Genomic DNA, 19,373 nt, shown 5'->3' on the forward strand with positions numbered 1-19,373 from the left:
TTAAATAATAATAATAATAATAATAATAATAATAATAATAATAATAATAATAATAATAATAATAAATCCTTCAAAAAAAATAAAAATAAAAATAATAATAATAATAATAATAATAATAATAATAATAATAATAATAATGACAATTTTAAAATTTGTTTGATTAATAATAACGAATAGTTGATAAGATAACTTATAACGAATGACTTTATAGCGTATAGTTGATAAGTTTGTGTATAACTGGTAGCGGATAAACCAGCTGATTTAATTTCTAGTGTTTGATAAAGTACTGATTGAACTATCTTATAAATATAAAATGACATAAAACTGATATATTTAATTAATTTTATTTTCCAATTAAATTTGTAGCGAGAAAGTTGTGATAATTAATAATAAGCTATAATCTTTAAGGTATAAGATACAATTTCATTTTTCAAAACTGTCAAATTTTAAAATAGAGGGACCAATTCCTCAAAAAGATAAAAATAGAAGGACCAAAATTGTAATGATGTCTTTTTTTTTTTTTTTTACAAATAATTGTTATATTGTATCATTGAAAAAGATAAATAAAGATTGTTACAATATAAAAGTACAAAATTTACATGCGCCAACACAATAAAACGAGCAAATAGACAGACGCGGAGTACCCATCCACCGTTAGTTTATTTAAGTTTATTTATAATAATATTAATAATAATTGTTTGGGAGAATAATTAAAATAATAAAGTGTGGATTTGTAAGTAACTTGCTTTTAATTGTGCGGACATGCTTAGGTGAATAAGAAAAACAGATGCTTCGCGTGGTTTGTGCGAAATATGTTAAGAAAAATTACTAGGGAATTGACTGTTTTTTTTTTTTTTTTGTGTCATTATTAATAAATGATCTTTTATTTTGCATATATTTATTTTGACTTTTCATTTGTTCGGACAAATTGGTAGTATAATAAGAGATATATTTTTTCAAAAAAAAAAAAATTAACTAATATATTTAGAAATTTAGAGATGGTCTTATAATCAAAGGTGAAGATAGTATAAGGAGACTTCTTCTAATAGATCTTTAATTTGGAAACCAACATCAAATTCGTAAGCAATTTAACCGCCTTAACCAATTGGTGAGGAGTTTGATCTTTTGTTCTTGTCATGGAGAAAATTCATTTGAGAGGTGAAAGCCCGCCTTCCATGCCGTACAAATCCCACAAACAAAGATTAGTAGTTGATAAACGACGATAAAAAGTTCATACTATAACATGATAACAAAAAAATGTTGAATTTGGACTTATTACAAAAAAATGGTGAAAGCCCGCCTTACTAAAGCTTAACCCCTAAAGCTAACTCTAACCCTAATATTTTCCCTCCATTTTTCCCTCCACTTTTCTAAGTCATTGGATCTTGCACATTTAGGCGCCATTCAATTTTAGCCATTGATCATATTTCATATTTATCTCTTCTATTTTCCGAAACAACTATTTCATATTTATCTCTTCTATTTTCCGAAACAACTATTTCATATTTATCTCTACTTCCGAAACAAATTGGCCCTACAACTATTTCATATTTATCTATAGCCCTATTTTTCCGAAACAACTATTTCATATTTATCTCTTCTGTTTTAACCCTAATAATTTTGTACTCATCTTCTCTGTCAACAATCTCAACAAAATACCCTAATAAAATACCCTGTATGGTTTTGGATGCATTTGGATTTATATATAAATTTATCCTTTACAGGTATGTTTCCAAACTTAGCTCAACTTGGTGTTGTATCACAATATTTGGGATAAGGAGAAGATAAAGGAAAAGAATGATAACTGATGCATAGCATAGAGGATCATGTATTTAAAACCATGCATTCAATTTGTTGACTCTATGTTTGTAGAGGAACATCCTCATTACTGCTAAATGATATGGTTTCTTCATTTTCGCTTTTGTACTTTGAAACACTATGCTTAACAAGTTATAACTAGAGAGAAAACCACTGAATTTTTTCAAAATGTGTAACTCAAACACTGAATTATGTCATATGTAGCACCTGTTATGCAATGATTGAAACTTAGCTTTAGTAACTTTTGCATCATTGGTAATGAGTATGCAATATATTTCTTAGATATATCTCTTATACTAATTGTGTTGCTATTTGGTTTACCTCCATAGTGATCTTATTCTTCTACTATTCTCATATCATTTGAAGATGGGGTAGCCACACCTGAAGTTCTTTTGCCATTTTTCGTAAGTTGTCAAACCTTGCAAATATACATTTTAATTTGGAGATAGAATTGCATTTTTGGTGTTGGTAATAAGTTTGATAGGATTTGATATCTTTTATCATTAATTTACAACGAACATGAATCATTCAATATAATTATTGTTATTTATTTATTTTGTCTAGATTCTATTCTTTTGGAGTCAAAACATGATGAATTGGAATGCTCTTTACAGTAGTTATATCAAAGGTTGCCACTTGATTCTTTTCTTTGCCATCACCATCACTGTTCCATGTAAACATTCTATGTCCTATTGCTTTCTACTCATGGTTTTACAATGCGGTTGTGACGTAGTTACACTATGAACTATTAAATTGCGGCTGATGCGCGGTCGTAATTGTAGTTCTGACGCTAGAAAACTCTAAAATTGTTATGTTTCAGTTTCAATTGCAATTTGAGACCAAAAGTTAGAACTAAATCTGTTTTTTCTTTTCTAATTTTCAGGGTTCATTCAAGGTATTTTGGTGGCCATAAAATTGGTAGTCCTTCAAAAATTTAAGGTCAATCAGTCAATGTATTTCGGTGGTATCTTCAATTTGTGCTGCTACAAAGCTGATTTTTAATGGAGTTTTAAACGAAGTAGAAGTATATAAGAATAAGTACACTTAGCTTATATATTTTAATCATATATGCCCATTGTTCAGCATTCTAACTATAAAATCACCAACTAGCGTAACAGCGTTGTGATGTTTAATAACGTTTGCAGGATGCTTGGTGGTGATGTTAGATTGAGACAAGGTGTTGGCCAAATTTCTTCTACTATGGTTGTTTCTATGTGTAATAATATGCTAAACACAAAAATGATGACAATAGAGGATTTGGTAGAGGCCAATGAGGTATATGACAGCTTCCCTGCAAACATTTTGTTTATCTTTTCATGCAATTGATGTTTTGCATTTGTTTATTGGTAGCTTACTCGCTGCCAATGTTGTATATGGCAGATTACTAACCTAATTTTAAATTTGTGGCAAATACTCACTGGTTTGATTTTCCTCTGACAGTTTTTTTACTTTGTAACTTCATACCTTTTTATTTTTATTTTTACAAAACTCAAATCCTCATTTTTGTGTCATACCTTCACTTCGAAGAGCATTGTTAGAATGCTAGAGGCATGCCAATTAACTCATTTTTCTTATTATCTAGGTGGTTTTTATTGAGCTCAATTTTTGTTTTTCTAATAAGATAACAGTGCTAATTCCATTGACGATTAAAAAAACTATATATTTTTTATTATCTAGGTGGTGTCTTGGATTGCATAATTTATTTGAGCCAGCTTGGATTTTAGCTGAATCTAAAAACATGAGAAAAGTGAAATTGAAATTGTACTTTTGTGTTGTGCTTTTTGATTGTATCATGAAAATGTATAGAAGAACATTTAGTGGAACTAAGTTTTACATTGTGCAGAATATATTAGTAATATTTTGCTTTGTAGGTGGGTGTTGCATAAGGAGAAGAAGCAATGCTGGAGCAAGTCAAAGGAATGAGTGTTGTTTTGCTTTATAAATGATGTATTATAGTGTTGGTTGATATATCGTGGTTTTGATGTAATATGATTCTAAGTATGAGACTTAGCCTAACTTTGTGTCAATATTTTTTTTTTTGTGCCATAAAGAAATATGTACCTGCATTAAGAGAAGAATACGTAACAAATATAAGTTACATTATTTTTACGGGGTTGTTAAGTTACTTTCTTTAGTAAAAAAAAATGCTAATTAACTTGAGAGATGACTTTTAATTTTTTTTTTTTAGAGTTTGTCAACCTGTCGTTGAAGGTGTAGTTCGTATAACTTTATTGCCTTTGTTTTCTTTTATTTTTGAAGGTGTGGTTCGTAAAACTTTATTAGCTTTGTTTTCTTTGGCTATTAGAGATTATTTGGTGAAGGTAATAATATTTTTTTCATGAATTCATCGTTTCATATTTATCATTTGACTTTTCTATTAATTTGCAAAAATTGAAAAAGCTTGAATAGATAATATTGATCAATATCTTAAGGTTTAATGATTGCAATTTGAAATAGATAATATTGATCAATATTTCAAGGTTTAATGATAGCAATACACATTACTTTTTGTTTTGTTTTTGTGTTGAATTCATACCTATAATTTTATTCAAGTCAATTATTATCTTACTGTTTCATACTTATCATAACTGTAATTTTAGTTGAATCCGGTTGCAGATGGCCATTCTCTACTGTTTTTGCCATTATGCCAGAAAAGTTTTGGTTGAATTAATTTCGCTCTTAAAATATATATTCGCGACACTAATTTTTAATTAATTACACCTTATTAGCAAACCTCTAAAACCGCCCTCCACTTCTTATCCCAACTTTTCCATTTCCTCCCATAAACTTTAATTCTCTCTTACACTTATCATTTTTGGGAAATTACATAATTAAATACTTATTTGATCTCATAAGACCCGTGTGGCGCACGGGTCATCAATCTAGTTAGATGTAAGAGAAAGATTTAATTATAGGTATTATAAAAAAAATAAAAATAAAAACACCAACAATGAATTGGTCCAATTGGTAAGGGACTTGAAGGTATTAAGCGTAGTAATAAAAAAAATATTACATTTGTCAACCCTACTTGATAGAGGGCATTGTCTTTATCATAATAATTGTCATATTTGTAAAACAAAATTGTCTAAAAAAAACTGTTACTTTTTGTTCTCAATATAATTTTAAATTATTTTTTTTAGTTTACCTTCTAATCAATTTTATTTGCATCCTTCTTAAAAAAATAAATTAATGGTGATTAGGATCTAAGAAATGTTTTGTTATGAAAGAGAGTAGGATTTAAGCAATTTATAGTTGATATAAGTAATTTTTATTTTAATGGTGATTGTTTATAAAGAACTCAAATTTGATCTCACGTTTATAACTTTTATTTGTAATTAGTTTTAATCCAAAATTAATATTAATTTAACTACTTTAAAATGCATAAATTACGCAGTACTAACTACTTTAATATTATTTATAAAGTATTTCTTTTAAGAAGCTAAAATGATATTAAATTACCCAATAAGTGAGGTGCCACGTGTTATTTTTTTTATTTTTTATTTTGCCTTGGGGGGCCAAAACTTCTACAGTTGCAAAACTTACAGGGTGATTTTGTAGTTTTTTTTCTTAGGGGGTCAAAATCGCAACTTCGTAAAAGTTAGGGGACTAAAACTGCTATTAAGCCAAAAACCAATGAAGAGGTAATCTCAAGAACGGATCAAAACAAGAGTCCAAAGAAGTTACAAATATCATGAATTTTAATTGTATGGACAATGTAAACTCCTATAAAAACATCATCATCAACCATCATCATCATCATCATCATCATCATCATTAATCTACAATTAGAAGAGAATTTAGTGTGCCAACAATAATAAGTCCCACAAGTATTTTTAATTACATTTTGGAGAAGAGTTATCAATGAGTGGTTGGTGAGCTTGGGTAGCCATGGCCAATTCAAATTGCTTTAACGTAATTGGAGATAAAGAAAGTAATTCAGGTGCCTTCAAATTGTCCCAATCTTTAACATTATTTGTGGTTGTTGACCCATCAAGTCCAATATGTGTTACATGCTTCACATCCGTTGGATACCCTATTTCCATATCTGGTTCCATCTCCTCAATATGCTCTTTGTAAACTAAATAAATTGAAGTCAACAAAATATTACAAACATATATAGTGATAAAAACTAAGCAATGTAAAAAAAAAAAATACAAACGTCTAATTTTATTTAACCATAATACAAATATATGAATAAGTGGGATTGAAATAAATGGGAAAATCATCCAGGCACGTGCATTATTTTTTTCTTATAAGAAATGTAATTATATTAAACTATAGTTTCACTATGTAGCTCAAAAGCTTCATGTTAATAAATAAACTAACCTTTCTTCAAAAAAAAAAAAACTAACCTTTAAAAGCATTTATATTTTTTATTTTAAATATTAGTAATTAAATTCTTGTAATAAAATATTCTTATATTATAAATGCTTATACAAAATCGTTTTAATTTTTTAGCTCGGGTGACCATAAAGTTATAAACTTAGCTAACTCTCACTCACATTTTATGTGATATCATGTATCAATATTTTTAGTTTTTTTTGAAAAAAAATCATGTATCGACTTTATTATTGCTTTAGTCTTTCTTTTGAAATAAAAAGTGTCCGACGACAGTTGAAAAAAAAAAAACAATTTGAGAAGTGAGATGAGTAATATTCTAAATTTGAATGGTCAAAATATAGCCATGTGATAAAATGTTTGCTCTCACGAGCTTATCATATTTTTCATTAGCTTATAACAAACATTTTCAGACGCACTTCAAGTTGTGTTTGAACTTATACAACATATTGTTTTCTCATTTTTATCCTTATTATTTTAATTGAATAAATTAAAATATTAATTTTACAAAATATTTTAAATTCAATATTTCAACTTATCCCTTATTAACTCTTTGGCTACTCTATATGTTATGTGCCATACACAATATATGTTATATTGCGAACAACAATATGCGAGAGGGGTTAGAATCTACTCTTGAGTTGGCATATCGCGCAGACATGCCGCAATAAAGCGGCAACACATCAGCAAGTTGTCAATCATAGATGCAAGAAACCGAACATAGAGAGTTAGAAGTGTAATATTGATGCAGCTTTCTCCTGGTCAAGTAGTAGAGTGGGGATTGGTATGTGTATTAGAGACGATGAAGGAAGTTTTGTTTTAGCAAAAACAAAATGAATTTTGCCCATCCTAAAAGCTGATGAAGGAGAGGCTTTAGGCCTACCGTTTGCTATCAGATGGTTGAAGGATTTGTATATTAATAATATGATTTTTGAGTTAGACTCTAAGAGAGTAGTTGATAGTTTACATATTAGTCGTAGAGATGAATCTGAACTTGGAGCTATTATAAGAGAATGTAGAAATTCATTCTCCTCGTCCTTTTTCACAAACTCGTTGGTTGAGTTTATTAGGAGATTGCTCATAGCCTTGCTAGGGCGGCCACATCTCTCTATCTAATTTCCATTTGTTCATTGATATGCCCAATTGTTCCAAACTATTATTGCTAATCAAATGAGATAGTTATTTATTATAAGAAAAAAATTACTTTTTGTCAAATTATACACATAGTCTATGCATTTAAACTATGATTTATATACTACTTAATTTGATTATATGTCGGGTATTGAATGAAATCAAAATTCCATGTACAAACAAAAACAAATTAATCATAGTTTCCAACAATAAAAAGATGTAAAGAAAATAAAATAAAGTAGAAGTTGTTAAACTCACAAAATAATTGAGATAAACTCTTGATACTCCTGATCAATCTCTGTATGCCTGCAGCTACATTAGGCTTTGGTAGAACAAAAAATCCAGAAGACCTTTTTTTCTTGATTTTGGTTGTGATGACTTGTCCTTCTTGTCTTCCTTGCAAACAAATATTTCAAATTACGAACTCCAATAACTAAAGAAAGAAAAATGAATGAATATAGAAACGTTGAAATAGCTTTAGAGGAGAAACTACTTGAATCAATTGAGTCTTTTGAATCTAGTTTTTGCACTTTTTGTTCACCTAATTCCACACTTGAATTGGAAGCACACCTGAAAGAAAAAGGAAGAACTACTAATCTCTCCATATGATTTCTCATTTCTTCTAAACCCAATTTTTTGTTGGTGTATATATGTATTTATCAACTATTATTGTTAATTTGAGGGAGGATATACTAGCCTAGCTATGAATAGGGAACCTAAAATAGAGGGTTATATTTAGGTTCATATATGTCTTTGTGATCAAGCTAGAATGATTAATGTGGGGAATTAATAAACTATTTTAAATCCAAGTTTGGTAAGTGAGATATAAAGTGTAGATATATACTATAATGGAGTGGGTATGTTATTAATGTTAGAGTAGTTAGTTGGTTAAACTGTTCAACTCAACTTGCTTTAGAGTTTTTTTGTACTAAAAGAAATTTGTTTTTAAGATTGATTGCTAAGCCAATAAGAAGGATTAATTATAATTGTGTTCTAAAATTAAGATTTGTTTCTCTAATAGCTCTCGAGCAATAATTGCCCTTCTTACTTGTGTACTAAGCATTCTTTTTGGAGAATTTTGACATCTTTACATCATAAAGTTTTTGTTTTCATCATTTTATAAGTTGTGTTTTAACTTCATTAGGTAACTTAATTTGACCCAATGATTGAGTGTTACTTGTATATAATCAACATCATAGAGTGAATCACAAGGGAATTCCGCAAATGACACTAAAACACGTGACCAAAGTATTTGTTCTTGTCCCCTTCCTTTATGGTTTGGTATAGTTTGTATTTATTTATTTAAAATTTAACCTTTAAGTTGGTAGAAGAAGATGCTTTCATGGGTGAAAGGAAACTCAGTTTAGGTAATGAGTTTTTGACTCTACTGATTCTTTTACTAGTAAAAAATTAGGTTAAAAGGTAGAAACTCATAAGTGCGAAGAAATTGTCTAACTATGGATATGTTCATTATATCACTATTAAAATTCACATTTACAACTTCAAATTATAACTGGGGTCAAATAGATTTCATTAGAGATATGATGAATATAACACTCAAGTTTGAGTTAAATATGAGGATCCAAATTCATGTTGATGATTGTAGTGGTTTTTATTTATTAATTTGTAATTGTAGTGGTTTTTGTGTGTGTGAATAATAATTTCAATAATTAGATTGAGAGTGGATTGGGTAACTCAATTGATTTGAGGGACGTTATACCTCACACCCCTCTACATTTATACCTTAACCCCAATATTTCATACAAACTACCAAATTTACCCTTTATATAAAATAACCTTCTCACCCTTCCATGATTGTATTCTTTTCCAATCGGTGAGGATGAAAAGAATCACCAATTAGTATAACTTCCGCTTGGTCGTCTACCTCCAATTAAACCAGTCATCACCATAGTAATCATCATGGAAGTCATCACCAAAATAGCTACAGGAAAAAAAAATCAACTTGTTTGATCAAGATCTTCTTTTCTTGATCAATTTTTTTCTTTTTAATTTAGTCTTCTATATTTTTATAAACCCAGAAAAACTTAGCCAAAAATGTAATTAATCAAACCAGGAAAACTTAGTCCATGGCAAAATTGGATAATTTCCGATTTAGAAGAAAAAATTGATTAGGTTTTCAATTAAAATTTAGCCTTTTAGTTTTGAACCAGAAAGTGAGCATAAGTGATGAGGAAAAAATGGGGCGATAAATAAATAGAACTGGGTTTTATGTGGGGGGATTAGTTTAGAAGAAGATAAAGATGAAATAGATTGTGATTTAGTGAATTAAAATTGCATATGGTTGAGAAGAAAAATTGTTGATGTGTTGTTGTGGGAAGAACATGACAGCTGCAATAGAAAGAGAAGAAGATTAAGAGGGGAAAAAATAAAAAATAAAAAATTGGATTAGTTGCATCTAGTTCCAAAATTATTTCACAACGTGTTCTGGGTTTCAAGTCTTCTTCAAGGGTGCAGTTTAATAGTTTTCGGAAATATTCTCATAAGTATTCCGGTTTAGTATAAGTTTATAATTATTGGAATCTAAAAAGCTTTTATCTATAAGAAAATATTTTGTGGGGGTGAAAGCCAAACAACAAAAGGGATAAAATTGGAATTTTTTATTATTTGTAGGGGTGATGGTACAACTGTTAGGGTGTATGGTAAAATTTCCTGATTTGAGTTAGCAGAAAAGAAATTGGAGGTCTTGAGTTCAAATTCAAACGATGATTAAATATTAATTTAACAAACTAATTACTAATATTTGTCATTTGAATTAAGAAAAAAAAATCAATAATTAGATTGAGCTATGGTATGTTTATTTTTTGGCTTCTTTTTTAGCGAATAGGGTTTATGGAAAGAGAAGTTCTAAATGTAACAAAAACAAAATCACGAAGTTGTCCCCAAAAGAAGAATCATCCGTCTTCGATGCATGATAACATACAATGTTGTCATTGTGTAACACCCACGACGTGGCTTTCGATATCCCGCCAGTTGGATACGAAAGGTTCCCGCCAGTTGGAACGGGCACTATCCGTAAGGATGACCCCACGTTAATAAGAGGAACCGAATCACATCGGAATGAGAGGGATCCGGAGGCCGTGTAGGTATGGGACTACATGGTTGAAGGAAGACTTATAAGAATTGTTAGGTACTACCCATATCAACAAGATGCATCTTCTTTTCGGTAGCTCATTCCATAAGAACTCCACAGTTAAGCGTGCTTGACTTGGAGTAGTCTTAGGATGGGTGACCTTCCGGGAAGTTTCCCGGAAAGCGTGCGAGTGAGGACAAAACACGCTGAAAAGACTCGTGTTGGTTTGTGGGGTTAGTCGGCAATCCTAAAAGCAGTCTGGGATGTTACAAATGGTATCAGAGCAGACCTCTCCCAGTACGGTGTGGTTCGGGGACGAACCAGGCGGAAGCTGGTGGGCATGTAACACCCACGACGTGGCTTTCGATATCCCGCCAGTTGGATACGAAAGGTTCCCGCCAGTTGGAACAGGCACTATCCGTAAGGATGACCCCACGTTAATAAGAGGAACCGAATCACATCGGAATGAGAGGGATCCGGAGGCCGTGTAGGTATGGGACTACATGGTTGAAGGAAGACTTATAAGAATTGTTAGGTACTACCCATATCAACAAGATGCATCTTCTTTTCGGTAGCTCATTCCATAAGAACTCCACAGTTAAGCGTGCTTGACTTGGAGTAGTCTTAGGATGGGTGACCTTCCAGGAAGTTTCCCGGAAAGCGTGCGAGTGAGGACAAAACACGCTGAAAAGACTCGTGTTGGTTTGTGGGGTTAGTCGGCAATCCTAAAAGCAGTCTGGGAGGTTTGTGGGGTTAGTCGGCAATCCTAAAAGCAGTCTGGGATGTTACACATTGTGTTAACAAGTTTGACTTTCAACATACTATTTATGTCTTCGTGATGGTTTCACAATATTTATTTTTGAGAGAAACAATATTTCTCTTGTGAAATTTGAGAGTAAAGTGATTCTACCTAAACTTTTTATGTAGATTTTTTCAATGGTGCCCGTTTCTTTTAATAAGCTATTATGAATCATGGAATCATAGGAAGAAGGCACAATGATCAGTAAGAAAGCAAACATAGTTCTACTTATGAAGGAGATGCTCATAGAGATTTATATAAAAATAAATCAGAGATTAGTTGAAAGACGATTACATAAGCGCAAAGAAAAAAAAAGAAAAACTTTTAATTGAACTGACTTGTTCCAAATTTTATCATTAGCAGCCACTTGAACAACCGGCTCCTTCTTCTTTTTTTTTTTGGTCAAGTAGCCTAGTGGCTAGGATTCACCTTCTTCAAGAGGAATAAGTGGGATGTCCGGGGTTCGAACTCCGTCCCCTGCATATAACAATGCATGTCTCTGCCAACTGAGCTATGCTCACGGGGACACAACCGGCTCCTTCTTAATACACAAATAATAAACATAACCGACAGTATAACCTTTATACGCATCTAAATGTCACTACCATCACTTCTCCTACACCAACTTGAAAAGAAAAAAAAAATGTTATTTTCTCATATGAAAGTATTATACATAAGACGATCATTCCTTAGTTTATATATAATTTGTACGTTATTCTCTGATCATATGAAAATATATTTTTTATCATTCCAAACAAAATTTGATATAAAACTGGTTGTCGGTAATAAATATCACAGTAATAGAGTTCTAAAATTTTGACAAACATACATAAGACACAATTATTAAGGAATGTTGAAATTCAAAAGTTTCATTGATGTGTACATTCAAAGCTAAGTTAATCTACTTTAGATAAAAAAAAGTTATAATGGGAAAGCCTACCCCAAGGAACTACATGTGGCGAAAACAGGGCCTGAATGGGACTGGCATAAGATTGTATTAGTGAAACTAGTAAGATACCCGTGCATCCGCACGGGTACCCGTTGGTGTGGATGATTTATTTAATCTTGAGATTTTTTATATGCGAATTTAAACAATAATGATATCAACTTATATAAAAATTTTGCTAAAAAAAAAAAAACTTATATAATTTTTCTCCAAAAAAACAATATCAACATATATGATTTTGAAATATGTTTGCCAAACTAAAATATCAACTTGGAAAAATACTTTTTCGCAATTAAAACTTTTCTTGTGTATAATAATTATTTTAGAATTTGTGTCAGTAATGACTTATTTCGTGTATAATAATTCCTAAATTTGTATCAATGACGACTTATCTCATGTATAATAATTATTTTAAATTTCTAGCAATGACAACTTGTCCTATGTATAATATTTATTTTAAAATTTCTATCATCGGCGACTTGCCCCGTGTATAATAACTATTTTTAAAATTTTATAGTTGATGACTTGTCACATGGTTAATAATTATTTTAATTTTTTTTATCAATGACAACATGACATGTGTTAATTTGTATCAATTACGACTTGGCCCGTGTATAATAATAATTTTTAAATTAAACTTTGACAGTTTGTACGGTGTATAATAATTATTTATAATATATATATACCAGTCATGTCACATGTTTGATAATTATTTTAAAATTTATATCGATGATGGCTTGTCTCTTGAATTAAAATTTTATTAACTTTTTTTCATCAATGACAACATGTCCCGTGTATAATACTAATTTTTAAATTTGTAAGAGTGACAACTATTTCCTTAAAAAAAAAAAAAGTGACCACGATGCATAATGATTATTTTAAAATTTATAATAGCAATGAATTGTTCCATGTGCATTGATAATTTAATTATTTATTTTGATGGAAAATTATTTTTAAATTTGTATGAATGACAACTTGTATCGTGTATAATAATTACTTTCAAATTTTTAACGGTGACAACTTGTCTTATGTGTAATTTTTATTTTAAAAAATGTATCATTGACACCTTATCCCAAGTTTAATTATTATTTTTAATATTTATATCAGTGACGACTTGTCCCGTGTATAATTTTTTTTTCTAAATTAGTATAAGCGAGGACTTGTCCCGTGTATATTAATTATTTTAAACGTTTAGCCTTCTCAAATTGTCCTATGTATAATATTTAGTTAAAAATTTGTATCACTGGCGACTGGTCTCGTGTATAATAATTATTTTCAAAACTATATCATTGATGACTTGTAATGTGCATCATAATTAATTTAATTTTTTTCATCAACGACAACATGTCATGTTTATAATTTCTATCAGTAACGATTTGGCCCGTGTATAATAATTTTAATGGTCAAATATGTTTAATTTACTAAAATATTCTCATTAATTATAATTAGTTGAATAATTAGATGATGAAAATACAGTAAATAATGATATGTTGTGGAAAAGAATAATAAATATTGTATCAATATTGTAAAAGAGACCTAATTTAAAACAACAAAATTGTAAAGAGAACATCTATTGTAAGATGGGGGGTAATAAATTTACATTTATGTTAGTTTTTAAAATTTATGGCCCTACGATTTGTCACCTATACTCTTTCTCAATTTGAAAAAGGAATCAATGTTATTTATTTGAAACTAATTAATGTTATCTATTTCAAAAACTAAAGATTGTTATTTTTAATTTTACTTTACAATTATAAAAAGGGTTTGTCTAACATGTGCAATATTGCACGTGTTAAGGAAACTAAATGTAGTAACTTTTCATTGAAAAACACCAATTATTATTAAAAAGTTGTTTATTTAATATAGAATACACAAAACCCTTAATTGAATACATGTAAAATGCAAAGATCTATTTATAATAGTGACCAGGGGATATACTACTTTTTAAATGTTGTTTTTCTATTATACACTCAATTTAATCTACCAATAAATTTATATTATTTTACTCACTATCTCTTTCCAATAAATTTAATGTGTTATTTTTATCTTATAACAAACAATTGTTAATTGGAGTGCTTTCTTCTCTTAAACAAATTCTTATTTTTTTGGACATGTTTTATCCTTCAATAATAACAATCAACTATTAATAATCTAAATATTATACACTTAAATTTTTATAAGGGTTTTTCTATCATGTGCAAATTTGCACATGTTAAGAAATTTAAAATGGTAAGTTTGTCTTGGAACTTGTGTATTCTATATTAAATAAACAACTTTTTAATAATAATTGGTGTTTTTCAATGAAAAGTTACTACATTTAGTTTCCTTAACATGTGCAATATTGCACATGTTAGACAAACCCTTCAATTAATTATGTATATAGTCTTTATTATAGACAACATACATTATTAATTGAATGAATTTACTTCATCCGTCTCTAAATAATACACCCTCCGGTCACTAATATAAGCAAAAATCTAATTTCTAGGTTCATTCAATTAATGATGTATGTAGTCTTTATTATAGGCTACATACATCATTTATTGAATGAACCTAGAAAGTGGATTTTTGCTTATATTAGGGACCGGAGGGTGTAGTTGTTTAAGGTTTATGCACCTTAGGTTATTATGAAAATGATTAATTATGTTGATTTTGATTGTAAAATTAGTATCATTTACTTAAACACCCTTATTAATTGTAGTTAGTGGAGTAGTTAAGTTGGATGTAATTCAATAAATAAGGGTATAATAATGGAAAATAATAATAAATGTTGCATTGATATTCTAAAGTGACAATTATTTTGAGAAAAAGAAAAAATGGTAAAGAGACAATTATTGTGTGACGGATGAAGTATAATAGTGATCGAAGTGTGTATTAATTAACTTAATTAATACCCCCCGCCGTCCCTATATGTAAGCCCCTTTTGCATTTTTCATATTTCTTAAGAAAAGTTATCAATGTAATTAATGTGTATAGTTTGTGTGTTAGAATTATCAAAGTGTCCTTTGTTTGTATGTGTATTGAATTTGACTTTTCATATAGCAAAACAAATTTGTAGTACTCCCTCCGGTCACTATTATAAGCAAAAATACACTTTTTAGATTCATTCAATAAATGATGTATGTGGTCTATATATAGACCACATACATCATTTATTGAATGAACCTAAAAAGTCAACTTTTGCTTATAATAATGATCGGATGGAGTATTAATTAGGGGTATGTTTAAAAAAAAAAAATAAATACATCTTGTAATTTGAAGAGGGATTTATAATTAGAGACAAAAATAAAGTCAAATGGGGCTTAGATATAAGCTGGAGGGAGTAAAAGTTTATTTCTTTCCATGATGCCACTTCACTTTCTTAAATCCTCACGTGTCCTTCCTTTGACAATCACACGTTAATGGACAAGTTAATTAACTTTTTATTTATTAACATATTTATTTACTTTTAACAAAACCAATTAATTTCCATATCTTTGACTCTCTCTTAGTTACTATTTCCATTCACTCTCTTGCTTGGAAACCACCACTTTCTCTTCATCTCTTTTTCTTCTCCACCATAAACCACCAACATCGGCCATCTTTCGACCAGATCCATGTCCTTCCGGCGACCTTTATTTAAAAAAAAATTATATATTATTCATCATCTCCTTCTCTTCTATCTTTATGTCAAATTAGATTTTCAAAAGGAAAAAGCTCGATAATTTCTCAATTTTAAAAATCAGATTTCCGGCCACCGTTGACAACCTTTGGATGCACCACCACCACCACTAAACTAATCACTTCCTCCTTTATAAAGCACACGTTTTATTTTTCTGATTTATCAATATGATTTTTCAGAACGCCGGTTTTAGAGGCCATTTCCGGCAATTTCGACGTTTCTTTGTGAAAACAAAATTTGGATCTGCTCTCTTGACCAGCTGATTAACAGAAACCCCAAAGAAAAACCATGGTCTCACAAACTTCGTCGGAAACCACTGTGCCATCGCTGGTAACCACCACTGGCAACCGCCACACCATCTTATTTTCTTTCTGTTTCTTGGTAAGTCCTCCTCATTCTCTATTTTATTGGTACCATAAATCCACCTTCTCATATTTCTCATGTAAATTGATTGTTTTCTGATCTTATGTAAACATCTAACTTTCTTTTTATTAAATCCCCCTATTGAAATCTGAATCTAAACATACAAAAAACTATTCTTTTTTTAACAAAAAAACTATTCTTATATTATTTTGTTTTAATATATCATTTGTCTTTGTTTGTGCATATAAGTCATAAATATTTGATTTTAATGTGAGATTCCAACCCTTGTCTAACCCAATTCTAAAAATTATTTATATGGTTTAGATGATTAAACATTCTTGTGGCTCACTTTTTTTTTTACTGCAAAAATCATCTGTTAGTATCATGGATTTATCTCCCACTTCATCTCTTATCTGCAAAAAAAAATAAAAAAGAATTTTCTTAACCACACCTTATACAAAAAAAACCTTTTAGGTCATCACTCTTTTTCTCTTATTTAATATATATATATATATATATATGTTAATAATCTTTTGCATCATCAATTGTTCACATGAGATCTATCATAACCACAGACTAAGTATACATAGACTTTTCTTTATCTATTTCTCTAAAAAATGGATTTTTTATCTATTGATTATTTAATAATTTTTTAACCAAACTAAGTCAGTATCATTTCCCACAAATAAAAATTCTTCTTTAATTATATATTTATTTTCTTTATAACAGTGAGTTCCTTAGAAGGGAAAAAAAGTACTTGCTAAAGTGAAAAATTACATTTACAAACTCACAAATTCGTAATCAAACTCTTATTGGTTGTTTTCTCATCATTTATTTACCCCATGTATTTCTTTTGATGTTTTGTATACTTTGGATGTAGAACATGTCATGTTGAATCAGCTGGAAAAAAAAAGTGTAGTTAGTTTTACATGATGATATGGAAAAAAAAATATGAAAATACTTATACTGAAGTTGTTTTATTTGAAACAAATATGTTGCTACCTCTTTTTTCTTCTGTATTCGATGTTGATGTTTATTGCAGGTGATGCTCATTTTGTATTTGAAGCTTGAAGATGATAGAGTTGAAAAAATCTTCATGATTTCTTCATTTTATGGTTTCCACTTTTCTACTCATTTGTAGAACATTTTTTAAATTGTGTTGAATGAGAGAAGATGTAAATAAGAGAATGGTGATGTAGAGAGTATATGAGTATTCACTTGTATATATATATATTCAAACTTAATTTGATTGAATTTGAAATTTGAATTTGAGAACTTGCCCCCAAATTTGGTTGGTAATTGTGTAGAGTACACCTAAAATATAGTATTGATTTGAGACAAACTTACACAAATCAGCTGTCATTGTTGGCAGTAACAATTTTTTCAAGTAAAAGCTAACTATCTTCTTTCCCTCTCAAACGTACTCAGCTATCTCTAGTTGCAATTGAATGTTACTATGTTTTTTAATAAGCAAACCAACCAGCACATAGGCTATTAGTAGTTACATGACCTCATATTAGTTAAGTGACCTCATTTAGTCATAAAAAGTAATTTTAAGACATAATTTACCCTCAAATGTGAGATGTGGCAGCCAACCATTGATGGGCAAAAATTAGTTTTCCACAACATACTCTTTTCTTATATTAAGAGGGATGAGTTTTTTGTTTTTTTTTTATTTGATAGAAAGTGAAATGAATGAGTCTATTCACATATACTCCTATGATTTTTTTCTTTAAAGATGTGTTTTAAGTGGTTAGAATGATAATGCATCCTTTCCAAAAAATAATAATGGTGAGAAATCACACTTTAGTCTTTTATCATTCATATTTACTCTATTTTCATGTGTTTAACGTGAATGGTGAGAAATCCACTTTAGTCTTTTATTTCCTCATGTTCAATTTACAATTGAAAGTATTTAACTCTCAATTTACACATCCTCCCTGTATGTTTCTGTATTTTTTGTTTTCGTCTCTGTATTTTTTTTTCAAAACAAACACTGTAAGTTAATAATGTTTTGATTTCCGTCCCTCCCGTTAGCATCTGTTACAAAAACGCTTATGTGTATAACTGCGGCTGACATGGCATTGTTTGACATGGCAAAACAGGCGTACGTGTCCTTCCAGACAAGATTGACCAAAACCAAAAACGAAAAAGTTACAGAGGGATTAAATTAAAAATCACGAAGTTACAAAATTTGAAATTAAAAACCCTTGTTTTTTTCCATCTTCATCCTCTATTCGTGTGTCTTCTTCCTCTTTATGCCATATATTCTTCTTCTTCTGCGCCCCTGAAATCTCATGTCCTGCTAACAATGTCTTCATCATCCATTGCTAACTAGATATGTAGGCTGAGATTTCAGCTTTCATCAATCTGTTGGTTTAGTAACTACTGCTATCATGCAACAGTTTTCAACCATGTTTAGTTGATAACAGGGCCGGCCTAAGGGCCAAGCAACCCAAGCAAGGGATTTAAGCCTCAAAATTTTGGGTGAGAAAAAAAGCCCCTAAAAAATTAATTTGGTTATAAGTATATTATACGACAGATAAATTACAGACATTTGCATAGCTTAACTGATTACTAAAAAGGCCTTAATTACTCTTGGTCATGAATTCAAATTTTGGTCTCCACAAAATTGATTTTATATAAATATTCTGTTAAAAAAATATATTTTTAAAGGGCACATTAAATTTTTTGCTTTAGGTATCTTAATCTGTAGGGCCGGCCCTTGTTGATAAAGACGATAATGTTAGTTTTCTGATTAGATGAAAAGCTAAACTCTGATGCCTTTTTAATGGACCTTTTGGGAGTAGAAAATTTTTATAATCAAAGTTTTGTAGTTGAAGTAATTGGATTTAAGTAATTTCATTATGGGAATGCAAAGGATAGGAAGCATAAGATAAACATATAACACGAACCAAAAGATGAAAGCATGCACCAAGACATTTTAAATCCAAAGAAACTGTGCAGAATTATAAGAAAATTGCACTTGTAACATAGAAAGAACAAAAGAGGTTGAAACTATATAAGATCAAGTGGTTAAACCATCATCAACACCATGGTTCAAAAAACTCAACAAGTCGAAGTTGAAGAAAAATATAAACTACGTGAAGGGAACAAAGATAAGTACAAATGTTCACTAGAATTATACAGGAATGATCCTACAGAATATATAAAAAATTGACTGAGATGAAGGAGAATCAGGAGGCTAAGCATAAACAAAGAAAAA

General features: G+C 29.8%; 1 protein-coding gene and 1 long non-coding RNA gene across 3 annotated transcripts; one reads left to right on the plus strand and one right to left on the minus strand.

Moving 5' to 3' along the window:
- The first annotated feature begins 1,682 nt into the window (after positions 1-1,682).
- Positions 1,683-3,927, plus strand: LOC146904853 (uncharacterized). Of its 2 annotated transcripts, XR_015019959.1 has the most exons (5): positions 1,683-2,222; positions 2,383-2,446; positions 2,702-2,856; positions 2,964-3,093; positions 3,690-3,927. It is a non-coding gene; the product is annotated as an uncharacterized LOC146904853 (long non-coding RNA). The 2 variants fall into 2 exon arrangements; XR_015019960.1 differs by lacking the exon at positions 2,383-2,446.
- A 1,607-nt stretch (positions 3,928-5,534) lies between these two features.
- LOC146904854 (CRIB domain-containing protein RIC4-like) lies at positions 5,535-8,100 on the minus strand. The gene is made up of 3 exons (XM_085726949.1): positions 7,781-8,100; positions 7,546-7,683; positions 5,535-5,896 (listed from the first exon to the last, which is right to left on the minus strand). The coding sequence occupies exons 1-3, from the start codon at positions 7,902-7,904 to the stop codon at positions 5,652-5,654; spliced, it is 507 nt and encodes a 168-aa protein (XP_085583075.1). The 5' UTR covers positions 7,905-8,100; the 3' UTR covers positions 5,535-5,651.
- Between the last annotated feature and the right edge of the window lie 11,273 nt (positions 8,101-19,373).

This window comes from Medicago sativa, chromosome 7 (assembly GCF_051527215.1).
Source record: "Medicago sativa cultivar Bolivia chromosome 7, Bolivia_mono, whole genome shotgun sequence".
Lineage (NCBI taxonomy): Eukaryota > Viridiplantae > Streptophyta > Magnoliopsida > Fabales > Fabaceae > Medicago > Medicago sativa.

Coding starts and splice junctions, on each gene's coding strand:
- LOC146904854 (XM_085726949.1), bottom strand. CDS start 7,904: ATGAGAAATCATATGGAGAGATTAGTAGTTCTTCCTTTTTCTTTCAGG. Junction 7,684..7,780: donor AAAAGACTCAATTGATTCAA/GTAGTTTCTCCT, acceptor TTTGTTTGCAAG/GAAGACAAGAAGGACAAGTC. Junction 5,897..7,545: donor GAGTTTATCTCAATTATTTT/GTGAGTTTAACA, acceptor CAATTTATTTAG/TTTACAAAGAGCATATTGAG.